The 26,176-nt window shown below is 46.2% G+C and overlaps 1 protein-coding gene across 2 annotated transcripts; it reads right to left on the reverse strand.

Moving 5' to 3' along the window:
• Positions 1-5: 5 nt before the first annotated feature.
• BSPRY (B-box and SPRY domain containing) lies at positions 6-23,545 on the reverse strand. 2 transcript variants are annotated; one of them, XM_053565371.1, is made up of 6 exons: positions 22,696-23,545; positions 19,096-19,194; positions 13,038-13,268; positions 10,503-10,528; positions 6,776-6,900; positions 6-4,512 (listed from the first exon to the last, which is right to left on the reverse strand). In XM_053565371.1, exons 1-6 carry the CDS (start codon positions 22,894-22,896, stop codon positions 3,986-3,988), a joined length of 1,209 nt encoding a protein of 402 aa, XP_053421346.1. In that variant the 5' UTR covers positions 22,897-23,545; the 3' UTR covers positions 6-3,985. The 2 variants fall into 2 exon arrangements, with proteins under 2 accessions (XP_053421346.1, XP_053421356.1); XM_053565381.1 differs by lacking the exons at positions 6-4,512; positions 6,776-6,900 and adding an exon at positions 9,834-10,201.
• Positions 23,546-26,176: the final 2,631 nt, after the last annotated feature.

The raw sequence follows: 26,176 nt of genomic DNA on the forward strand, positions 1-26,176 counted from the left end.
AATGGAAAAACATAAACCCCCAAGAAACTGCTAGAGTTAAAGCAGAGGTCCTATGAACTCTCATTCAGCCTCTGAGATAGCCTTCCCATGGAAGCTTAAGGTCAGAGCTTAGTTTGAAAATCAGTGCCAGTGAGGCTGGGTGTGGTGGTTCACGCCTGTAAATCCTAACACTGGGAGGCTGAGGTGGGTGGATTGCCTGAGCTCACGAGTTTGAGACCAGCCTGAGCCAGAGCGAGACCTAATTTCTAAAAATAGCTGGGTGTTGTCACTGGCACCTGTAGTCACAGCTCAGGAGGCTAAGGCAAGAGAATTGCTTGAGCCCAAGAGTTTGAGGTTGCTGTGAGCTATGTCATAGCACTCTACCAAGGGGGACAAAGTGAGACTCCGTCTCAACAACAACAAAAAAATCAGTGCCAAGTTGTGCTGTAGGGACACTGTCCATTAATATCATATAGTCTTAATAGGAGAGTTTAGGCAAGGAATATTGTAGTTAGAATTATGAGAAGAAATACTCAACTACTTCCTGCTAAGTTCGTTTCTAATTTTTTTTCTTTGAGATAGTCTGGCTCTGTTGCTTGGCCTAAGTATAGTAGTTTCGTCACAGCTTACTGCAACCTCAAACTCTTGGGTTCAAGTGATCCTCTTGTCTCAGCCTCCTAAGTAGCGGGGAGTACAGGTGGTTACCACAAGGCCTGGCTAATTTTTTCTATTATTTGTAGAGATAACAAATAATAGAATGCCTGTAACAAGTAGCTAGGTTGATGGCAATGGTGATCTTATAAAGTTCCTCTACTCTGGACTAGGTGCAGTGGCTCACATCTAATTCTAGCACTCTGGGAGGGTGAGGCAGGTAGATTGCTTATAGTCCAAGCTAGTTGGGAAGCTGAGACAAGAGAACGGCTTGACCCAAGAGTTTGAAGTTGCTGTGAGCTATAATGCCATTGTACTCAAGCCCAGGACAACTGAGTGAGAATCTGTCTAAAAACAAGTAAATAAAAGGATTGTATAAAATGAAAATATATGTAACAGGAACAGTTACGACTTCTGTGAAGGATTTTCCAAGTGATGTGAAAAAGAAGAAACTTCAAGAATGTGAATTATGTGCCTATCAATGTGAAATGAAAATGACATGTCTCTCATTCCATGACAAGAGGTTAGTGATGATGCTCGGTACATTCTTTGGCCCTCAAACACAGCTGATCACTGGTTATAGGAAGAAACAGCCTGTTCAATTTGAAAAACTGACAAGTTACCTCAAACTCCTGGGCTCAAGTGATTCTCTTGCCTCAGCCTCCCAAGTAGCTGGCACTATAGGCACCAGCCACAACGCCCGGCTATTTTTAGAGACAAAGTCTTGCACTAGCTCAGGCTGGTCTCGAATCTGAGCTCAGGCAATCCACCCATCTCAGCCTCCCAAGTGCTAGGATTATAGGCATGAGCCACCACGCCCAGCTGGCAAGTTATTTTAGAATACACAGTTTATGGGAAGAGTGACAGCTAATCAGTGTTGTGGATGTTACAGATTTATAAGGAGGTCCTACAAATGGTGGAAAAATTATTTCTTTGGCCAATGGAAGCTGCAGTTATGAACAGTTACATCCTTTACTCATTAACTAAGAGAGTGGAGAAAAACTGCAGATATACCCTTTTTACAGGAGAAAGAGAAATCCCATCACTTAGCTTGTAAGCAATGTGAGGAACAGAATTCAAGAAAGGGGAAGACCATCTTCTGACGCTAAGGGAAGGCTAACTGGGAAGATGCATTTTATAATGCAAAATGAAAAAAAATCAACAAAGGCTCTAATGGTTTGCAGTCGAAGAAAGGGAGAAGGAAAGAAGCTATTTTCTACTGAGAGACACAAGCGGAAGCCTTGACTTCAAACTGGAGATTGCTGCAAGAAGTATCACACTCAGGCCAGGCAGGGTGGCTCATGCCTGAAATCCTAGCACTCTGGGAGGCAGAGGCGAGTGGATTGCCTGAACTAACAGGGAAATTATGTTCTGAAGGGTGTCAAGTCTTGAAGGATATCCCCATGGGAGGAGGAAAGCACAGGGAACAAGAACCTACAGCTCAGGGTAGCGGTAATAAAGGGAATGGGTGGGGGGCAATGGGAGGTTGAACAAGTGGGTTGGGTTTTTTGAAGTTCTGTTTCTTTTGTTGCCTATCCTATCTTCCCACACTCTTCTACTGTGCATTTATTGGATTATCTCTGCCTTGCCCAGTGCCAGGTACAGGGTATACTACAGGTTAACATAGGCATACACCCAGTGTGTGTTCTGGTGCCCACAGGAAGAGGGGCTGTGGAGTGGACCCCAAGTTGAAGGTTGGTAGCAGGGGTGGCATTTAGGTGGGTGGAGGGATGGGAGGCATTCCTGCAGCAGGCCCATTAGCTGGGGACCGAAGGTTGCTGTAGGGAGTTGGGTTAATGGTTTGGGAGGATCATGGCATAGGATCTCATAGAAGGTCCCATCTGGATCTGTTACGGAACTGGCACCAAGGCTAGGTGACTTGGCAGTAATTCCCAAATGTCAGGTGATGAGGACACAGGACACGAGTTGTGATCTTCACAGTTACAAGGGCCTCAGAGATCATCTCAACCAAAAATACTGCCAATAGATCTGTGAACTGGATTTGACCTGCCCAGTGCTTTAAGTGAACTATCAAGCAAAAGTAAAACTAAGACATTTCACATAAAAATCAGGATTTTTCAATGTTCGTCTAGACAGCTCTACTCCTGGCCATTCTGTGTCCACATTCCTGCATGGCCGCTAAGGGTAGGGCCAAGCAGTTGCTGTTCCTGAGTCTTGGGCTATTTCACTCATTACCCACTGATCCCGACCAGTCTTACCTGTGACCTCTGCTGATTAAACAGTGATTTTCAAACTGAGCTGGGGCTCTCATCCTCTTCAGCCCCAGGAGCCTGGAGTTGTAGGTAAGATTGCTTTAGAAGAATGCTCCTGGGTAAAAGTTGGGATACTTCTATTCACAGAGGGAAACATGAAGGGACTTGCCTTTGGTCCCAGTAATGTCTCCAGGCTCTTTGTTATGCTAAGCTGCCTCTTATTTCTGAGAATGCAGGTGAGGGTAAGGAAGACTGGCAGATATACAGAATACACCCAGTTGCCAACAAAGAGCATGGAAGACATCTTTAAAGCTTTTATGACCTTTAATCATGTGCCCCAAGACTGGCCTCTTACCCCTCAGCTCTTTCTGCTGGAAGCCCTCACCTCAGGTCTCCACTTAAGGGCAGAGGGGGCTGTCAGGTGGGAGAACTCAAGCTGCATGAGGATGACAACGTTCATCCCTGCTGCCACCAGTGGGCATAGGCTGGAGCTTAGTGCCAGGTTTGAGACAGATGCCAACAGCAGTGTTACAGTGAGGTCACCTGGAGATGTCATCTTTGGTCTTCTGAGGTCCTAGGAGGACCTGGGTAAAGGACATAGCCCCTCAGGCCAGAGTCCTCCGACCAGGAGCAGCCTTTCAAGTTGTCCTTGTGTACTAGAAAAAACATTTTCTGTATGTGCCATGTCATGAAAAAGAGAAGCACTGAGTTTAGGGGATGAAGAAGCTTCAGCCCAGGCTTCTCTGCCAGAGAATCACTTCCACTTGCCCAAAGTGGGGCAGAGCCTTTCCAAAGACTACCATGTCTATCCAGCCACCCCCACATCCTTTCATCCACTTGCCAAATATTTATTACACACTCACTATGCACCAGCGCCATGCCAGAGACAAAGTGGTGAACAAGACACCCTGGAGGGACAGATGCATGGTGGATTTGGCAATAGCAGACTCCCCACAGATACCCAAGTTTTAAAGTTTGGGCCCAGATCCGAAACAGATCCCACCCTTCCAAAAGCTGACCATTGGGTGTGTGTCCTGTTTGCCTTAGAAACATCATTCACATCATTTGGGAAAAGAATAGTGGATAGAAATTCGGCCTAAAGGGGGGATAGAAGGTGGACCTGGCCTCTCTGCAGCCAGAGGTCAGTGAATGATAGAAATGGTCTGGTCAGCCACAGCAAAGACAGGGAAGAGGGGCCCAGGGAAGGATGCGTGGTGGATGTACAGCACTGTGCCCGAGGCTGGATCATAGAAGAGCAGCTCCTGAGCCTGCAAGTCCAGCAACACACCCAGCTGAGATGGGCACCGCAGCAGCCCCAGGGGCTCCTGCTGCCCATTGTGCAAGAAACGGAACTCTTGATCATAGCGAGAGAAGACCCAGGAGAAGGCATTATGGCCTAGACGGCAGTCACTGCCAGAACCCTTGCGGGGCAGCTGGCCTGAGGCCACGCCCACCTTATAGGCACCACTGTTCTGAACATTCACCATCCAGGCATGGAGCCCCGCCTGGAAGGAGGTGGCAGCCAGGGCATTGGGCCAGTGATCAAAGCGCTCTGGGCCATCTACACAGGCCTTGGACTTCTTGGCACTGAAGGTCAGGGTTCGTCGATCATCCGACAATTGCAGGAAGGGGCTGACGGTCCTCTCATCGATACGTATGTCCTCTGTGCCTGCCAGAAAGAATTCTGAGAGTTGTCCAAGGTCCACCACTGCCCTGACCTGGTCTTACAAGGTAGCAAAAGGCTTCTTTACCACTCACTGTCAGTGAGACCTCAGATGAGTCATTTACTCTCTCTGAGCCTCAGTTTCCTTGTCCATAAAATAGATATCAAAATAGGACTTATCACAGGATAGTCACAAGAATTAAAAGGGTATGGTGGCTCATGCCTTAATCCTAGCACTCTGGGAGGCTGAGGCAGGTGGACTGCCTGAGCGCAGGAGTTTGAGACCAGCCTGAGCAAGAGTAGGACCCTGTCTCTAAAAAAAAAATAGCCAGGCACCATGGCAGGTCCCTGTAGTCCCAGCTACTCAGGAGGCTGAAGCAAGAGAATGGCTATGACACCATGGCACTCAATCTCAGGGCGACTGAGTGAGCTTCTGTCTCAAAAAAAAAAAAAATTAAACCGTACATGTAAAGTGCTCAACATATAATAGGTACTCAATAAACGGTAGCCATGGTAACAGTTTTTATTAGTCTAAGACTCTCTGTAAGCTCTGTTAGAAAGAAGGCCCAGAGAGGAGAGATGAGTGAGTTGCCTGAGATTACACCCGGAGTTGGTAGCAGGTTCAAAATGAAGGCTTGGCATCTTGTTCCTACATGTAGCACTCGTCACACTGCTTCTGTTTTCTTTTTTTTTATTTTAGAGAGACAAAGTCTCACTTTATTGCCCTCAGTAGAGTACCGTGGCATCACATGTCACAGCAACCTCCAACTCTTGGGCTTAGGCAATTCTCTTGCCTCAGCCTCCCGAGTAGCTGGGACTACAGATGCCCATCACAATGCCTGGCTATTTTTTTGTTGCAGTTTGGCCAGGGCCGGGTTTGACTCCGTCATCCTCAGTATATGGGGCTGGCGCCCTACTCACTGAGCCACAGGCGTGGCCCACTGCTTCTGCTTTCTACTTGGTTGTATCTGTGGTCTCCAAATCAGACTTGTCCTATCTGGAAGTCAGGAAGCATGAGATATGCTATTTCCAGAAAATAACCAAAAAAACTGCTGGTAAATCAGGCACTCTCTAGATACCAGAATCTAGAATCTGTACCAAAACTTTAAGGATAACGTGTGTGTGTAGGGAGAGGGTTAACATTGAAAATAAATCGGGGCGGCGCCTGTGGCTCAGTGAGTAAGGCGCCGGCCCCATATGCCGAGGGTGGTGGGTTCAAGCCCAGTCCCGGCCAAACTGCAACAAAAAAATAGCCGGGCGTTGTGGCAGGCGCCTGTAGTCCCAGCTGCTCGGGAGGCTGAGGCAAGAGAATTGCCTAAGCCCAAGAGTTAGAGGTTGCTGTGAGCTGTGTGATGCCACGGCACTCTACCGAGGGTGATAAAGTGAGACTCTGTCTCTACAAAAAAAAAAAAAAAACATTGAAAATAAATCCAATCTGTTAACTACTCCATGAGTTGTACAAAAACCACTGGGATTATAGACACTACCAACCAACTTGCAGAAAGCCTGCTGTGAGAACCCCCGTGTTAAGGGGAGAGTGGAAGACCATGTCTTGTTCTCCTCTGTGGCCCCAGCATGCAGCACAGGGTCAGGCCCACAGTTGGCCTGAGTCAGTATTTGTTAAGTGAATAAGTGAGGCAAATTCAGGAAGTTTAATTCTTGGCCCAGAGACTCTCCAGTTGCCTATAAATTATATCTTCTTAAAAGAGAAACCTGGCTGGATGTGGTGGCTCATGCCTGTAATCCTAGTACTCTGAGAGGCTGAGACAGGAGAATTGCTTGAACCCTGGGAGTTCAAGACCAGCATGAGCAAGAGCCAGACCCCATCTCTACTAAAAAATAGGAAAATTAGCCAGGCATTGCGGCAGGTGCCTGTAATCCCAGCCACTTGGGAGGGTAGGGTAAGAGGATCCGTTGAACCCAGGAGTTTGAGTTTGCTATGAGTTAGGCTGATGCCACAGCGCCACAGCCCAGGTGACAGAGCAGACTCTGTCTCAAAAAAAAAAAAAAAGAAAGAAATCCAAGGTTTCTGGTAAATAATACTGAGCTGCCCCAGTAGGGCAGGATGTAAGGACGACATAGTTTACAGGATCAAGATTTACCCTAAACCAACCACAGAACAGACCCACTGACCAGCCTGCACTCAGCATTACTGGTTGTTTCAGTCGCTCTCCCAGAAGCACTAGTCCCCAGTGTGACCCGAGAGCAAACCCCAGAGAGACAGAAGCCCAATTGCTCCCAATGGTGTTGGGCTCTCACAGCTCCTTACCTGAGAGAGACCCAAGAACTGCTGTTGCCCAGAGTTGAGTCAGTAGCGGACTCCGAGTACACTTCTCGTTAAAGTTTAACTTTTCCGACTCCTGGGGATCCAAAATGCCCTCTGCTTCTTCAGTCCTTATGCAGGGAAAAAACAGAGACAGAGATTCAGGAAGGTTCCAAAGATGTATCTGGATCTGTATATAGGGTAAGGAGATGGACAGAAATAAAATCCTCCTCCCACCAGGTTGACACCAAAATTGGCAGCCAGGCCCCACACAGGGGCTCCTGGGAGGGTTGAGCCAAAAGAGAAGGTGGGCATTTCCCCTGCATCTCTCCTCATCCCCAGTAGTCTTAATTCCAGCAAAACAGATAGACAATTTCCAGGGAGGTGCACACTTCACACCTCTACTGGAAACTGAAGGTGATGCGCTGGGAGCTCACCAGTGCCCCTCTGTAAGTTCACAGCACAGCTGAGACTAAGACCTGCGCCTCCAGAACCCCCAGATGGCAGTCTTTCCAATCTTGCCCAGAAAGTCTCCCACCTCCCTTTCAGCATTACTGTTGCAGCAGTTAACATGTCCCTCAGTTCCAGCAGAAAGCACAGCCACTCCCCTGCTTCTAAAATGCAAACACCCATGAGGGGTCACATAGGAAGGGGCCATCAGTCATCACCCCAACCACAAATTAGTCATAGCAATTTGTTCCAAATAATTATCTCTTCTCATCTCCAGTAGGGCCTGGGTTTTGCTGCAGAGGTAATTTGGGAAGACAAGATACGTAGGAAGAGAGAACTGCATGTATCCAGCAGCCAGGCTCTGGACTGGCTGTTATTATACACAATCACATTTAAATTCTACCATAACCTGGGAGAGTGTGGTTATGCCACTTGACAGAAGAGAAGAGAGGTGCAGAGAAGACAGCTAAAAAGAGAGGCTTGAATTCAATTCCTACCTCCATGCAAAAATAGAGCAAACCTGGGATGGAGCCCAGGCACTATTCAGTACAATTATTTCCTTGACTATAAGTAAAATCTCAAAGGGGTATAGGGAAGAGTGGGATTTACCACATAGCTTTGCAGACCTCTGACCTGGGCTCTCAGAAAGAAATTTCCAGCTGCCTGTAGTACTGATGATGGCCTTGAGATCAGGCAGTAGCTCTGATCTCTTCCCAGATCTCCATAGCCCTACCTGTAAATGGAGTTGGGGACAGAGAATGAAACATGTCCCCTGATGGATGCAAGCTCTTTGCAAGACTGTCACTGACTGTCCTGGCTTGGGAGGAACGAGGTGCACAGGGCCTCGGAAATGCTGGGAGCAGGCTCTGGTAACAAAGGCTCTTTGTGGTCAGGACAAGAGAAGGTCTACTGCCTTCTTCTCAATGCCCAGAAGCTCAGTCTAGAAAAGCCTCAGCCAACAGGTGGGGAGCAAAGAGAAGCCAGTGTCAGCAGTGCTAAGCTGTCGTCCCAGGGCAAATCTGAAACCAAACATGACAGTAGAGTCTACAGAGAACCATCTGGGCTAGCTACCTCAGGGTACAGAAGAGAAAACTCACAGCCTCAAAGGGGTAGAAAGGAAGTAGGGCTTGAATGCAGCAGGCCCAGTGGGGTCAGAATGCCCTATCTGTGCAGCAAGAGCTGTTTCCTTGAAAGGTCAATGCAGAGCACAGCCATGCATGTGAAAACAACACCATAGCCACCATTGTCATACAAATGCATGCATAAAAAAATTAATATATACACTTGTTAGCTCTGTCTACTATACTGAGAAGGCCTGGAAGTAATGACAATGTGTATACTTAATGCCCAGATCTTGGTTTCTAAATTTCATTCCCCACTAAAAAAATCCAGGACCCCTGGGGAAATAGCTGATTCCAGAACTGGGGCAGGAAAAGAACAAATTGAGCCTGGGATGTCTTCTTGTGCCTAAGATAAAGAATGTATTCAAAGAATGATGGAAACTTATCAAAAGGAAACTGGATCCAGCTTGAAGGAGCTCCGACTGGCCAAACTGGCGATAGTTTGTTTGCCTGTTTTGAGACAGAGTCTCTGTTGCCCAGGATATAGTGTCAGGGCATCATCATAGCTCACAGCAACCTCAAACTCTTGGGCTCAAATGATCCTCTTGCCTCAATTTTTCTATTTTTAGTAGAGACACGGTTTCGCTCTTGCTCAGGCTGCTCTCGAACTCCTGAGCTCAAGCAATCTGCCCTCGTTGGCCTCCCAGAGTATTAGGATTACAGGCATGAGCCACTGCAACAGGCCCTAATCAAGGAAGTTGGAAAATCAAAACTAATAATGGCAATAATAGATTATAATGCTTTAAATAAAGCAAGAGTTCATGATTCTGTACTAATACTAAATAAGTGAAAAAACAACCAACAAACAAATAATTCTGACGGGAATTATCAATGAATCCTAAAATTACTGGCTGAAAGTTTGAAAAGGAGCAGAGGACATAGTTTAAAAAAAATTTTTAGCCAGGCGCAGTATGACTCATGCTTGTAATCCCAGCACTCAGGAGGCCGAGGCAGGTGGATTGCCTGAGCTCATATGTTCGAGACCAGCCTGAGCTAATGTGAGATCTTGTCTCTAAAAATAGCTGGGCATTGTGGCAGGCACCTGTTACTTGAGAGGCTGAGGCTTGAGCCCAAGAGTTGGAGATTGCTGTGAGCTATGATACCACGAGAGTGACAAAGTAAGACTCTGTCTCAAAAAAAAAAAAATTTCTTTTTAAAGCACAACAAAATCCAAAATCACCTACATATCATTCTACAACTACACACAGGAAAGTCTACAAATCAAACATCTATTAAAATGATGGGATTGGGGAGGGGTAATGGAGACTTATCTTTTATTTTAAATGGTTTTAGGTTGGTGGAGTTTTTTCTCTTATGCACGTGTATTGCTACTGACACTGAAATATAAAAAATATATTAATCTGAAATAAAAATAAATAAATCTAAAAATAAATAAGAATAGACTGTAGTTATTTCCAAATAGCTTGGAAATCATCCACAGAAGGTTTGAGATGTTAATTACTTTGCCTGGCAAATTACTCCCTGTTGGCTATCCTCAGCCTTTGGCCCTCAGCCTTTCAAAATTCAGATAGGACCTGATGAAATTTTTTTATTATTGAATAATTAAAATGCAAATTTGAATAATAATTAAGACTTAAAATTGTTAAATTCTTTTTTTTTTTTTAATTATTGTTGTTGCAGTTTTTGGCCGGGGCCGGGTTTGAACCCACCAACTCTGGTCTATGGGGCCAGTGCCCCACTCTTTGAGCCACAGGCACCACCCCAAATTTTGAGATTCTTTCATCAGAGAAGGGAGGAGTGGGGTAGAGGAGATGGCACTTGGACTGGTGTCAGGCAGGTCCAATCCTCAGCTTCAGGTTTAGGCAGGTCCCTTCCCCCATTTGAGCATTAACATTCTCACCTGTAGAGGGAGGTGGTAAAACGCTCCATCAGGGAGACTGCATTTTAAAATAGGATAATGTTTAAGAAAGTCCATGGAAAGTCTCTGATAGATAAGTATTTCACTGGCCTTCCATGTAAGTCTAAAGCAGTTCTCCAAACCAAGGTAAGGAAGATCCCTGTCCATCGGGCTGGTTCCAGGGAAGCCACTCAGCTGCACACCCTGTGCTTTCTCCCAAGAGCAGTGGGGCCTGACTGCAGCGGACTGAGCAGAGGCCTACGGGTCTCCTTGACTGCCCGAGCAGATCAGAGGCCATACTCACCTCTCAAAAATCTCCTGCTCCTTCTCCTGTGAGCAAAGAAAACAAAGTCAGGCTTGGCACCAGAAACCCAGCAGTCAGTCAACAACTGAACACATTTAATTACTGTAGGGGGCTCCATGTGGACACATTCTGTACAGTAATAACTTCTACTCCTTCTTTAAGATCCAGCACAAAGCATTCCAGGCTGCTCTACACACACACACACACACACACACTCAGGATGAATTACTCTGTCCCCCGTGTCCCATGCCATCCTGAGTTCCCTCCAACTCCACTTCAGCACCATCACCTATTCACCCTGACATCATCCCCTGTGAGGACTGTCAGCTCCTGGAAGCCTGTGATTCCTTCTGAATCTTGTATTGTGATTGTCCCAGTGTCTGTGACAGAATGTGCTCTGTACACAGAAGCTGAGCTGTGTGACTAGGTGAATGCACAATCTAGGGCAGTCATGGAAACTGCCCTATTTGAAAATGCAGAGGGAAGGCCTGGATGTTCCACATTCTCCTCCCCTCTGCTCGGCATTTTTACTCAGATATCACACTGTCCCCCTGACACTGGAGGCATTTACGTATCTATGTAAGATACTTTGAAAGGCTATGTACCAAATATTAATCATGGTACTTCTGGGTGGTAGGACGAGGAGGAGCTTTACAATTTCCTCTTGGAGCCCCTGTCGGCTCCTCCGAGCACAGGGTTCTTTCTGCATGCTTCTGAACTCTCCACCTCCCTACTCCCTTTAACATAGCTACCCTTATCTTCTAAGTTATTTCTCCCAGAAAGCTTTCTCTGGCCCTCCTTCCTCTAGCCGGCATGGTTGGGAACCCAGACAAGTGATTTCTTCTATAATAACACAAATCCTCCCACATCCTAATTGTCAGCTTAGGTATTCCTCTCCTTCATGAGACTGGGAGCAGGAGGCAGTTGTTTCCTGTAAGTCTACCCCATAGCATAATGCTTAGCTATAACAGGCATCCAGTTAAACACTGGTTCACCAATTAAAAGAACACTGATCTCAGGTACCCCAAAATGCATACAAATTTACTCCTCTGTGTCATGTTAAGGAAGAAAAGATTCAATATTTGTTAAAACACAGTATAGGGACCACAGCAACAGGCCTTGCAGTGGGGGAGAAAGACTGGGCAGGTGGGAATTTACAGTCGAGGAGCAGAGTGAGGGCCAGGTGCAGTGGCTCATTCCTGTAATCCTAGCACTCTGGGATTGCAAGATCGATGGATTGTCTGAGCTCACAGGTTCCAGACCAGCCTAAGCAAGATTGAGACCTGCCCCTGCCCCACCCAACCCCGTCTCTAAAAATAGCTGGGCGTTGTGGCAGGCACCTGTAGTCCCAGCTACCCAGGAGGCTGAGGCAAGAGACTCATTTGAGCCCAGGAGTTTGAGGTTGCTGTGAGGAGTGTGACAAAGTGAAACTCTGTCTCAAAAAAAGAAGAGCAGAGTGAGAGTCAGTGGATGGAAAATTTCTTAGAGGAAACTCTAGGGTGAGGGGGATTCTGGCTAAACCAACCTAACAGGATTCTTGCTGAAAACAGGCAGGGTGATCAGACATTACCTGAGGAAAAGTGCAGGATGAAGAACCTGATCAGATGTCGAGGATGATCAGTTATTAAGGATTTGGGGGTTCTCGCTAAACTGACAGATTTAGCAGATTTCTTTTGCTAAAACTGGATTTTACAAGAAAGAGTACTAAGGGTTCTGAGACAAGGTTGAGAAACGTGACTAAAGTTTGGTCAAGAAAAAGAATCTTTCTAGCACTCTGGGAGGCCAAGGTAGGATTGCTTGAGGTCAGGTGTTCAAGACCAGAATGAATAAGAATGAGATTCCAGGCAGGCTCAAGCAGCTAAGATGCCAGCCACATACACCTAAGCCGGTGGGTTCGAATCCAGCCCGGGCCAGCCAAACAACAATGACGGCTGCAACCAAAAAATAGCCGGGTGTTGTGTTGGGCACCTGTAGTCCCAGCTACTTGGGAAGCAGAGGCAGGAGAATCGTTTGAGCCCAGGAGTTGGAGGTTGCTGTAAGCTATGATACCATGGCACTCTACCCAGGGCGACAGCTTGAGGCTCTGTCTCAAACAACAACAACAAAAAAAGAATGAGACTCAAGGACAGTGCCTGTGGCTCAGTGGGTAGGGCGCTGGCCCCATATACCAAGGATGGTGGGTTAAAACCCCACCCCCACCAAACTGCAACCAAAAAAAAAAGAATGAGACTCAGTCTCTACTAAAAATAGAAAAACTTAGCCAGGCATGGTGGTGACTGTAGTCCCACTACTCAGGAGGCTGAAGCAGGAGAATTGCTCGAGCCCAGGAATATGAGGTTGTAGTGAGCTATGACGACACCACTGAGCTCTACCTGGAGTGACAGTAGACTCTGTCTCCAAAAAAAGAATCTTTGTCACTCATCCCTGCTCCAAATTCTCATTTCCACTCACCCCCTGCCAATAAATATTCCTGGTGCTTTCAAACTTTTTGGGAGTCTAGCCAAATGGTCATGTCCTCACCCTTGCCTGACTTACAATTAGCTGGAGGTCATCCAGATGGGTGAGCATGCCCACCAGGCTGGTGCGGATGGTGTCAAGCTTCTGCAGGGCCTCGGCCCAGTGCGCACGCTGTGTCAGGATACTCTGGTGGGCCCGCTCCTCTTCACCATGCACCTGCTCCAGTAAGCGCTGCTCCTCACTCTCACACAGACTCCTCACCAGACTCAACCGCTGGATAACCAGTTCCCTCGCTGCACTGGCCATGGTCTGACAAGGGGATAAAATGAGGAATTGAGCCTTGGAAAAGCCCTAGTCAGGATTAAAAAGGTTTGGGCAGGGGCGGCGCCTATGGCTCAGTCGGTAAGGCACCGGCCCCATATACCGAGGGTAGCGGGTTCAAACCTGGCCCCAGCTGAACTGCAACCAAAAAATAGCCGGGCGTTGTGGCGGGCGCCTGTAGTCCCAGCTACTCGGGAGGCTGAGGCAAGAGAATCGCTTAAGCCCAGGAGCTGGAGGTTGCTGTGAGCTGTGTGAGGCCACGGCACTCTACCGAGGGCCATAAAGTGAGACTCTGTCTCTACAAAAAAAAAAAAAAAAAAAAAGGTTTGGGCAAAGCAGGAAGGAGTGCCGAGGTTGATTAGCAATGTCTGCTATGGGCTTACTAAAAGAAATAACAACGCTTAAGCCATTTACTTTGATAACCAAGCCCTAAGTCTTTTCAGATATGGTTTGGGGTAAAGAAATATGTAACATCTACACATCCAAGCTGTATCTCATGAAGCCATGATCACAGAATGGAAGAACTTAGCAGGGCTTAGAGGTCAACTAGAATTACCTGCTTATTTCATGGGTGAAGGCCAAAGGATCAAGGTTAGAGAATCAGAATTGCTAGGCAGAGGACCTAAAAAGTCATTCAGGGGTGGGGCACCTGTAGTCCCAGCTACTGGGAAGGCTGAAGCTGAAGGATGACTTAAACCCAGGAGTTTGAGGCTGCAGTGAGCTATGATTGTGCCACTGCACTCCAGCCTGACAATAATTTACAGAATTATGAAGAAAAATAAACAAGCCTATAGCCATGGTACAAAAATTTTAAAGCTTCTTGAAAGTTATCAATAAATCTGGGAGATAAAAAATTAGCGTATGTAGTAAAGCAGATTTGAATAAATTAATAAGCTTAATAGACATACATAGAACTCTATACAGTTTTTCAAGTGACTATGAAACATTTACCTATATTAACCATATTTTAGGGCATGAAACAGGTCTCAACAAATTTCAGTCAATATCATATAGACTATAATACAGTTAAGTTATAAGTCCATAATAATTTCAAAATTAAAAAGTAAAAACTATGTTTGGAGATTTAAAATGTATTTCTAATAATTCACCATCAAAGCATAAAGCATAATGGAAATTTCAAAATTCTAACAGAATGACAAGGAAAATATCACATATCATATTTATGGATATCAATACCTAAAAGAAAATATAGAGTTTTAAATGCTCACTCTGAGAAAAAAAGAGAGGCTAAAATTAATAAACTATGTTCAATACAGATAGTTAAAAAAAAGATATCCAGGGCGGCACCTGTGGCTCAGCGGGTAGGGCGCCAGTCCCATATGCCGGAGGTGGCGGGTTCAAACCCAGCCCCGGCCAAAAAAAAAAAAAAAAGATATCCAAATATCCGGAAAAAAAAAAAATTAGAAGGGAAAAAATATAAAGACAGGAAGAAATAAAACCTGTAGCTCAGTGGATAGGGCGCCAGCCCCATATACCAAGGGTGGTGGATTTGAACCTGGCCCCAGCAAAACTGCAACAAAAAATTAACTGGGCGTTGTGGCGAGCACTTGTAGTCCCAGCTACTCCAGAGGCTGAGGCAAGAGAATCACTTAAGCCCAAGAGTTGGAGGTTGCTGTGAGCTGTGACACCATAGGACCCTACCAAGGGCAATAAAGTGAGACTCTGTCTCTAAAAATAAATAAATAAATAAATAATGAAAATTTTAAAAAGTGTACAATTTATCATATTTAAAAAAACAAAGATACAAAAGAGTAGACCAAAGAAAGACGAGCAAAATAAAGCTGTGGCTACTTTGATCAAAACTAAGAAGAACTGTATGCAGTCTTAAACTTTAAATGAAAATGGAGTTGTTTCCCAATTTATTTAATAAAGTTTATAAGCCTTGATACCAAATCTGATAAGGACTATAAAGACATGAAATAGGTTTATCTCACTCCTGAGCATAAATGCAAAAATTCTACAACAAAACCAAAAATCCCTAAACCGAGATTAGCAATCCAAATTCAGAAATTGTGTGTTAACAATAATACAAAAGGGAAAGGGATGGAGTGTGTGGCTAAAAAAGGGTAGCACCAGGGATGTTTTTGTGATAGAACTGTTCTCTATCTTGATTGTGGCAGTTATCACATGAATCTATACATGTGATAGAACGACATGGAATTAAGTAATTAAATACACACATGCATCTGCACACATGTACAAATAAGTGCATGTAAAACTAGCAAAATTTGAATAAGGCGAGCTGTAGCGATGCAATTTTCTAGTTACAATATGCACTGGCAAGATAGTGCCAGGGAAGAAACTCGTTGAAAAGCGTTGTTATACTATTTCTTACAACTGCATGTGAATTTATAATGATTTCAAAATAAAAAGTTAAAAAACATACATTATGAAAAAGTTGGGTTGGTTTTCCCCAGGTATTCGAGAATGGTTTAGCATTAGAAAATCTATCCGTGTATTGCTACATTAACAGAATGATGGAAAACAAAACGTATCTATCAACTGACCAATGATATCATTAAGAACTTACAGCAAGGGTGACAATGAATGCAAAAATAGAAGCAACTGGAAGAACTTCCTCAAGCTCTACCCACTACCTACCTAAATACCTGCACTTGTGCCCACACTCGCTGCCTTCCCTGTTCCTGTGGATGAGCCGTGCACACTCTTATCTAAGGCCAACCTTTCCACTTGTCCACTAGATCCCATTGTCCTTACTGTACCCAATTCTGTTTTCTCCTACATCATTAATTTTCCCTGCTCTACTGGACCATTCCTAATAGTATATAATCAGAGCAATTTCTCCCATCTAAAATTAGCAAAATACCCCCAAACCCCTCTTAATCCCATATACCCCTCCAGGTATCATTCCATTTCTCTGCTCCCTTCCACAACAAAGCTCCTCAAGATTTGCCTGGGGCAATTATCTCATATTGCTCTCTTTCTTTCTCTTTCTTCTGTTTCTTCTCTTTTTCTCTCTCTCTTTCTTTCTTTCTTTTCTTTCTGTCTCACTTTGTTGCCCTAGGTAGAGTGCCATCTCAAATTCTTGGGCTCAAGTGATTCTCTTGTCTCAGCCTCCCAAGTAGCTGGGACTACAGGCACCCACCACAACGTCCGGCTGTTTTTTGGTTTTTTTTTTTTTTTTAGAGACGGGATCTCACTCTGGCTCAGGCTGATATTGCACTTTTTCCATTCTCTCTGAAACCCACTCTGGATTTTTTTGGGTGAAAAAAATCAGTCTACAAAAAAAGTCCTCTCGTCAGGATCTCCAACGATGTTCGTGTTACTAAATCCAATACAATCCATTCTCAGTTTTCACCTTGTTTGATTGCTCAGCACAATTTGGCACCAATGATCCCTCCCACCTCCTTGGAACCCCTTCTGAGATGCTGCGCTCTCTTAGTTTTATCCTGTCTCACTGATTGCTCCTTCTTGGTTCTCTTTTGCTGTTTCTTCCTATCTTCTCAATGGCTAACCACTCAAGTGGAGTATCCCAAGGCTCAGTCTTTGGACTCCTGCTCTTTTCTATCTATACTCATTTACTTAGTGAATTCATCCTTTCCCATGGCTTTTGATACCATTTATATATGGAGGAATCCCAAATTTATATCTCTAGGCTTCTCCCTACCCAGAATCTTCCCTTGGATGTCTAATAGGTATCGCAAATTTAACACCTCTACAGTGGAATTCCTCATCCTCTCCCTTGCCAACCATTGCTCCACATGCAGTCCTTCCCCACCCAGTAAATGGCTGCTCTATCCTTCTAGGTGCTCAAATAAAAGAGCTTCAGAGGGACCCTGACTCCTACCCCTTCTCTCACAGCCTACATCAAATCCATCAGCAAATCGTGCTCTTTGTTCAAAACATATCCAGAATCTAACCTACTCTTCACCATGTTTGCCACCATCACTTGGGCCCAAACCACCCTTGTCTCCCACCGCACTATTATAGTTGCTTCCTAATTGGTCTCCCTGCTTCTACTTCTGCTGCCGATAGTCACTTCCCCGTATACCAGCCAAAGTGCTCCTTAGGTCAAATCATCTTATCCTGCTCAAAAATTGTCAGTGGCTTCCCATCATACCCCAAACAAAAGGCAATGTCCCTATGTGGCCAATGAGGAGACAATCCAGCTCTGAACACATCTACTGCCTTCTTGAGATTTTACTCTGCTGCAACCTCACAGGACCCCTTGCTGTTTCTCCAGCACGCCAGGTACACTCCCACCTTAGGGACTTTGAACTTGCTGCTCCCTCTTTTAGCAACACACTTCCCCAGATACGTGGTCCATTTCCTTTCCTTCTTGGTTTTTGTGCAAATAGAAACCTTCTTCTTCTTCTTCTTTTTTTTTTTTTGAGACAGAGTCTCAAGCTGTCACCCTGGATAGAGTGCTGTGGCATCCTAGCTCACAGCAACCTCCAACTAGGGCTCAAGCGATCCTCTTGCCTCAGTTTTTCTATTTTTAGTAGAGATGGGATCTCGCTTTTGCTCAGGCTGGTCTTATACTTGAGCTCAAGCTATCTACCCACCTCGGCCTCTCAGAGTGTTAGGATTACATGCATGAGCCACTGCACTTGGCCAATAGCAACCTTCTTAATGAGGTGGTTCCTGGTCACAGCACATGAAGTTGCAATCCCAGTCCTCAATACATCCTCTCTATCCTTTCCTGTTTTGTATTTCCCCATAGCACTTACCGCCTTCTCACATAGCATATATTCCATTTGTTATTGTCCCTCTCCCCTAGCTAGAATTTAGGCTTCATGAAAACAGGGATTTTTGTGTTTCGTTCATTGTGAACCTAGCACATTGAACAACGGTGCCTACACGTGGTAGGTGCTCAGTAAAGATTTGTTAAAGCAACAAATGGTGAAATGTTGCAAGTTGTCCCCTTAAAGTCAAGATCTGCTATACTAGCTTCTATTCAACATAGTACTAAAGTCACAGGCAGGGCAGTAAGAACAGAAAATAGAAAGAATAAAGAGGATGAACAAGATGGGAAGAGGAGAAGGAGAGGGAGGTTAGTTGAGATATTGATAGTATCATACAAAATGAAGCAGAGATAGACCCTTTAGGTTCTGAGAGACTCCTGTATCATGCCAGGAAATTCCATGTTTGGCTTATGTTTCAAGCGGGTTCTGTTCCATGCAATTAAAAGAACCCTGACTAAGGCAGTGCCAAGCCTACTCTGTGTACTAGGGGGAAGGAGGGAGGGGATGTGCAGAAAGAAAATCACAGCACTTGCCCCTAAAAGGCATGCTTGAGAGGGGCGATGAGTTCATACAAGGATAGCATGGGCCTGGGAAGTAGCATGGAGTCAAAAAGTCCAGGTCATAGAACTGACTCTGCCAGGAGGCTGTGGGGCTTTGGACAAGTATATTAATCTCTGTAGGACCCATTTCCCATCTGTAAATGAAGATGTTACTGCTACCTGCTGCATAAGATTATCATAAAGTATATGCAATGTAGAAGTTCCTAGGTTATTTTATAATTCTGGAGCTGAGCAGCAACTAATTAGAAGAATACTACCCTTCTTGATTCCCTACCCTAGGACAGCCAAAAAAGTCATTTTCTAGCAGAGTCTTTGCACCCAATATGGTAAAAGGAAGAAGCCCACTCTGCCCAGATTGTAAAATGGAGGCACAGAAAAAATGGAAACCATCTTTCCTGGACATCCAGCTTTGCTAGTAGAACAATGAGCCTGTGAGGTTGGGAAAGAGCACTATACTTGTCCACATCTCTAAGGCATGGTCTTATCATGGGAGAGGGCCCAGGGTAGAGGTGAAAGGGAAAGAATTACCACTGCTCTCTGGTTCTTCCCTGGCAGAACTTCAGCTGCATATTTGGTGATGCCAGCACTCTGTAACTGTAGCTTCTCACACTGGTCCACAATCTTGTTCTGTAACACAAACAACTCTGATGAGGTTTTAATCTCTGTATGTGAACCATTTGCTCCATTCTAGTGATTTTTTTCCCCCTTTCACTGCATCTCAGCCACCCACACCCACAGTCATATCCCCGATTTCATCATTATCAAAACTACACCCTCCAAAATCCTCATTTCAAAGACCCACACCCTGCTCACCGTGGCCCATCTTTCCCAATCACTAATTCTAGAATCCCCATTCCAAAAATTCTTCAGCTCATTTGGGGCCATCAGCCTATCAGTCTCACCACTTTTCACTGTCCATCATCCCTTTCAGTAGCCCCACTTCCTTTCTTACCCTGAAATCCCACAGCGCATTATTATAATCACTTCTTGGCACACATGCTCAACCCTCCATTTATCCAGCTCCCTGACTGGTCCACACCCACACCTAAGCAGAACATGGTTCTCAACCTGGTCTACCCTAAGTTTTTCCCATTCATTACGTAGCACCATCAATCATCTGCCTGTTATCCAGACCAAAAACCCCACATGTAATCCACCAATCCTGTTAGCCCTATCTCCAAAATCTCTCTCTCCTCTGGCCATTTCTGGTCACCTCCACTCCAATTATTTTACCCAGATTGCAATCATCTCTCACAGAAGCCGTTGTTAGAACCTCCAAACTTGGCTTCCATTCTTGACACTCCCTTTTATAAGGAAATCAGATCAGGTCACGCTCCTGCTCAAAACCCTCCAATGGCTTTCCAAGATCAAGCTTCTCACCTTAGTGAATATGGCCCTACCCGATGTGACTCTGCCCATTTCTCCAATGTCACCTCCTACCACTCTCAACATTGGCCTTCTTTCTGTTCTTTAAACACACCAAACTTGTCCTGACCTCAGTCCCTTTGCACCTGTTGTTCCTTCTGTCATTAGTTTATATATGCTTGAGTGGTTGTCACTCCCCTACTCTATTCCGATATCACCTCTTCAGAGAGGCCTTCCCTGACCATCTCCCACCTCACCCAATCTCTCACTTTGCTTTATTTTTCTTCCTTGCATTTATAACTCTCTGACTATATGTGTTCATTAACTATTTTTGGTATCTGTCCTTCCACCACTGCAAGGATGTCCCACTACCTCAGAGTGAGTTCCTACACATAGAAGGCCCTGAATAAATATTTGTTGAATGAATGAACTCCCACTTCCTGGACTACAAGAGCTTCAGCCCTTCACAGCCCCCAAAGCTACTAGCAACACCCAGGTAAGTGATACAAAGTCTTAGAGACGGAGAAACTGAGGCCCACCAAGAAGTGTCTTGCCCAAGGAGATATGCCAGGCCCCTGCTTTTCCATTCCATTTCTCAAGGTAATCGCTGGAGATTTTCCAAACGGCAGTCCCTCTGCTATTTCTCCTAAGGGTTCTGCCTCAGTTCTATCTGGCAAAAGGCAACTCAGCTACCTTTTCCGGAAGCCCTCATACTCACCCACCACAATCACCACAAGTGGAAATTAGTTTTATATGTCACAGGTCCAGACATAAAGTCACAGAATTGACTAGGAGGAAGCTGTGTTCAGCATGCACCATGGGACTGAGAAAACTGAGACTAGCTACAGGGCAGGAATCCAGAGGTAAGACAGCAGTAGAACTGGTGCTGTTTTTCCTCATTCAGCAACAGTCTTGTCCTGCGGGTGAAATTTCTTTGCTGGCTGGAAGGATAGGGATGGAGAGTGCAAAAGATAAAAATCCACTCTTAATTGGAGAGAGGGCAAGACTCACATGCTTAGGATCTGGGGTGAGGATTCAGGGAAGACTTCCTGAGGCAGAGTACATTCCAAAAGCAGCTCCAGGTTTACCACCTGCCCCAGACTTTACTCCCTGCCCCTGTTTGATCCAGCCCTGATGGCTACTTTTTAAGGCTTTTTAAATTCTCACCCCCAAATGAGAGCGTCATTTCCTCTCTCCAACCACTGAAGCAAAAAAGCAGTTTCCTCCTGCCTAGTTAACGACTCCCCCAGTCCAGACCCAGCACATCAGGAATCTTAAGAGGAGTCACTGCCCTGTTCTCATCTGTAAAGGAGTCACTGCCTTAGTTTCCTCATCTGTAAAATGTAGGTAGGACCGCCCATCAAAGGCTTGGTCTGGATGGAATGAGATAACAGGTATTTAAGTAATCCAGAATTTGCTAAGTTTCTATCCATTGTGCAAATTGACTACCCCATGTTATCCTAGTTTATTTTCTTCTTCTTTTTTTTTTAAGAGACAGAGTATCACTTTATCGCCCTCGGTAGCGTCACAGCTCATAGCAACCTCCAACTTCTAGGCTTAGGCAATTCTCTTGCCTCAGCCTCCCGAGTAGCTGGGACTACAGGTGCCCACTACAACGCCCAGCTATCTTTTTGTTGCAGTTCAGCAGGGGCCAGGTTCGAACCTGCCACCCTCGTTATATGGGGCCCGTGCCCTACCCACTGAGCCACAGGCGCTGCCCATCCTAGTTTATTTTCATCATCACTCTCATTGATATTGGTAACAAAAGAACCAGCTGGAGCTCTTAACACTGAAAAACTGAACCTCTCCCAATCCTGGCACCAGGTAAGGTGTGTTTATTACAGTCCAGTCTGAGTAGGTGAGGTCCCCAGTGAGAGCCCTCAGGCCTCACAGCAGGGCTGAACTCCAATGGGTATAGGAGAAACACAAGTTAATCCCAGGGGCCACAGCTAGAGTGGAAGAAGCCCCAGGGTGACTTGACTCTTCAATTTTAGCAGCTCAGGGGCGAGGTGGTGACATGATAATGACCAGCCAGGAGTCAAGCTGGAAGTGGAGGTGGGGAGAAACCCTAGGTGAAGGAGAACTTTTTGATAGCCTCCCCGCCTCCCTCTCTTTATCCAAGTGAAACCAGCTTGAAGAACAGTCAGACCCAGTCCAGAAAGAGAGATTGATCACCGTGCCAGAAGCCTGAAGCGGGTAGGGGAAAGGAAGAGGCTTTGAGCTGAGGGATTGAGGGGTAAGGAAGGGCCAGCTTCCACGGGAGCGGGAGCTGGGGCACACCTTGCACTGGGGAAGTGGTATTGCCCAAGGCCAACCCCAGCTCCCTCCACGCGCAATGGAGGAGGGGAGGGGTGCGTGGGATCGGAGAAGGGGCTGTGTCCGCCGCTACATGCTAGGCACCAATGAGTAAACAGCATTTTACCCATTTATATCTCACAACAACTCCAATAAATACGCGCTATTCTTATCATTGTCCCCAAACTACAGATGAAAACACTGAGGCTCAGAGGGCTACGTGACTCACTCGGAGGATGAGAGGGAGTGGATTCGAACTCAGACCAGCCTGAGCACATAGGCCACACCCTTAACCGCCACGTTCTACAGCCCAAACCACTGCAGAGCCTGGGTGCCTGGGTCCGCCGTCCGGCGCGCCGGGGCCCGGGCTCCCCACTCCCCGCCGGCCCCCGCCCCCCCGGCTCGTCCCGCCTCCGGAGCCCCTGGCCTTCCGGAGCCCCCAGCCTTCCGGCGCCCACGGCCGCTCACCCGCAGCTCCTCCGCGTGCTCCTCCGCCCGGCGGATGCGGTGCCCCTGGCAGCGGCCGCCCAGCCCCGCGCAGGCGGCGCACACGGGCCGTCGCTCGGAGCCGCAGAACCAGCTCAGCGCCTGGCCGTGCTCCGGGCACAGCGGCCCCGGCTCGGACCCCGGCTCGGGCCCCGGTGCGGGTCCCGCGCCCTCCGCGGACATGGCCGAGTGCCCGGTGTCGCGCGCTCCACCTGTCGCAGGTGGCTGCTGGGCGGGGCCTTCCTGACCCCGCCCCGGGGCCCGCCCGGTACACCCGCGCGCCCCGCCGGCGCTTCCCCCCCACCAGCCCGGCACCCGCTCCTGGCCCTGGCACCCATCCCGCCCGCTTCAGCACTCTTTCTCATTATTTACTTAATTAAATCGCACCGTATGAATGTTTATTTTATAACAGACAAAACCCACCAGATACTACTGTGACTATTGAGCACTTATTAAGTGTCAGGCTTTTGCTAAGCGCTTTATAAGAGTTCTATCGTGTAATCCTGACAACTGCCCTTTTCGATGTCCACCTTTAGACCAGCAGCTTAAAGCTAAACCCTGGTGTCAGACTGCCTGGTCTCAAATCCCACTGAGCTGCTAGCTCCGGAGTACCCTGGAGGTTCTCAACTATGAGGGTGCCCACCTCATAGGCTACTGATTGTTTGCTAATAGCAAGAGGGTACTATTATAAGTTAAGTAAGGTACCGGGGGTCACAGTTACTAATTGGTAGCAATGAGATTGAAACATAGGCAGTTTGACTTAAGGTTACTATGATCAACAATTTTTTCATAACACGTAAGACCCGATGAAAAACACATCTGTAGAGGCTGATTTCCCCCAAAATACGTACATCGAAATTTTCTGAATTTGAATATATGAGATTTCTTGTTAAACTAGCATTGAAAAAAGGTAATGCATGTTTATTCTGAAGAAATAGAATATGCAAATAAGCAAGTGGAAGAAAAACCCGCCCACCCCCATCCCAGAAAGAACAACTGCTAATATGCACCTGAGCCCTGTTAGGGCTCTTTCCCCCAGGATCTGATGCATCAGTGGGAGCCCAGACTGAGGGAGTTGAGTTTGTCTGGGCATACCAGGAGACCACTGCTCTCCTACGCCCAACACTCTGTCTTTGGAGGTCCTGACACAGAGCTGAGCAGAGAACTCAACCAAAGAAGCCAGGGCCAGGCTTTAGGTGTTGGAGAGTATTCTGAGTTCATGAGAACTGCATGCAAGTGGGAGCAAAACCTAAAAGAGATTCAATGGGTCTCTATCCTGAAGGCCCTCTCAGCAGCAGCTACACAAAGGAGCTAGAGCCCTTCCCTCCTAGCCCCTGCAGTTTTAACCCCTGAGGAGTAGGGCAAGTAATAGTCCCAGAGCTTCCCAGAGCAGTACTGAAGGGTGTCATTATCCAGTGAGGACACAATGTCACTCCAACTAGACAAAGATTATATCATGTGAACAAAGAGAATATGGAGTGGAATATAGAGTCATTGGTTTCAATGCAGCGATGGCCATTTACAGCAATGAGACCTTGGCCAGGTTACTTAGTCCCCGTGTCTTCCCCAACTCTAGGATGGGGATGATGATAGTATCTACCTTAGAGGGCTACTTTGAGAATTAAATGAGATCTCATCCACAAAGTGTGTCGTTTTGGGGTGTCTTATATACAGTAGAGCATAATAAATGTTTTTATTATGTATATGGGGATCTGCTAATAAACTTGTAGCAGGTTTCAGAATGTAAATTGTGTGAGGTTCTTTGTCAAGGGCCCCTGCATCAAGTTTTCCAGGGCATCCCAGTGGGAGGGTGATGGCCTCATAATGGCATCTATCCTCCTCTGGGTTGGGGGCTGGAAATAGGCCAGGGTAATTAGAGATTGTGGTTATAATGTTTCTGTTCTAAAGACTGAGGGTGGGGAACTATTAAACCTTATGGTGAAAATAAAACAGGAGGTGCTTGTTGCATGAAGGCTAAAAAGAAAAGACGCTGTGAGGACCTGGGGAGGTTAAGGTTCTTGGAGAAAGGCGGGTGCCCTTTCAGAGGGTGTGGGCCTAGGAAGGCCTGAGTCTGCAAGGCACCTGCAGAATCACCAGAGGTGCTTCCAGGCAAAGGTAGAGGGCTAAGGTGAGAGTGGATTTACTGTTATGAAGTTGGATTCATCTGTTCTACCACTCATGGGCTGAGTGGGACTGACTGGAGAAATCAACCTCTTTCCTAAACTTGTATCAAGCCCTGCAGGCCCCATGTCCTGAATATTCATAACCTCCCCCACTGGGGCTCTCAAGCTTTACTGGCTTCAGAATTACAGGGGGTATGGGGTACATGGGAGTTAGGGGCAATAAGAGGTTGTTAAACTTACAGACGTTCCAGTAAGATTCTCAATCATTAAGTCTAGAATAGAGCCAAAAATCTGCATGTACAGCAGTCACCCCATGATTAGGATGCACATGAGCCTTCTGCCACTTCTAGAAACACTGCTCTGTGGCAGCGGCAACTCTTTATTAGGTGGCATATTGATTCAAGGGGTGGAGAGCTGCATCTTCAAAAAAAAGAAAGAAAAAAAGGAGAGAAAGAAAATCCCCATAAAATATAACCATAGTAAGTTTTGTTGTTGCTGTTTCAGTAACGTATATAATTAAGAACAAAATTCATGAGAGGCCACTGTTTTGGACTAGGTTCCTAGATTAGACCCCAAGAAACCAGATCAAATCAAAATGGAGTCACTCAAGCTAAAGTTCCACTTCGCCAAACCAAAACCCAGTTGTTTATCTGACCTTCTGAGAAATTGAAAGGGGTGGGGGAGAGCAGCCAAACCCTCAAAGAATACAAATTTAGCTGGCATGATATATAATAAGGAAGTCCTCTTTGTCCTAAAGGGAAAGTAACTTTTTTTTTTTGGAGACAAGGTCTTGCTCTCTCACCCAAGCTGGTGTGCTATGGCACAATCATAGCTCACTGAGGCCATCATGAATTCCTGGGCTCAAACAATCTTCCCATCTCAGCCTCTTGAGTAGCTGGGACTACAGGTGAATGCCACCATACTCACCTCACCTACTTTTTTTTTTTTTTTTTTTGAGGCAAAGCCTCTAGCTGTCGCCCTGGGTAGGGTGCTGTGGCATCACAGCTCACAGCAACCTTCAACTCCTGGGCTTAAGCGATTCTCCTGCCTCTACCTCCCAAGTAGCTAGGAGTACAGGCACCCGCCACAATGCCTAGCTATTTTGGGGTTGTAGTTGTCATTGTTGTTTGGCAGGCCCGGGCTGGATTCAAATCCACCAGCTCAGGTGTAAATGGCTAGCACCTTAGTACCTGAGCCACAGGCACCTAGCCACCTCACCTACTTTTTAATTTTTTTGTAGAAATGGGGGTCTAGCTATGTTTACCAGGCTGTTCTCAAACTCCTGACTTTAAGCAATCCTCCCACTTCAGCTTCCCAAAGAGTTGGGATTATATATGTGA

Source organism: Nycticebus coucang, chromosome 2 (assembly GCF_027406575.1).
Source record: "Nycticebus coucang isolate mNycCou1 chromosome 2, mNycCou1.pri, whole genome shotgun sequence".
Classification (NCBI taxonomy): Eukaryota; Metazoa; Chordata; class Mammalia; order Primates; family Lorisidae; genus Nycticebus; species Nycticebus coucang.

Excerpts from the sequence above, each read along its gene's own strand:
- BSPRY (XM_053565371.1), bottom strand. The coding sequence starts at position 22,896 with ATGTCCGCGGAGGGCGCGGGACCCGCACCGGGGCCCGAGCCGGGGTCC. Across the intron at positions 19,195-22,695 it reads AGCACGCGGAGGAGCTGCGG|AACAAGATTGTGGACCAGTG; the intron begins GTGAGCGGCCGT and ends TTTGTGTTACAG. Across the intron at positions 6,901-10,502 it reads GAGCAGGAGATTTTTGAGAG|GACTGAAGAAGCAGAGGGCA; the intron begins GTGAGTATGGCC and ends TCCCTGCATAAG.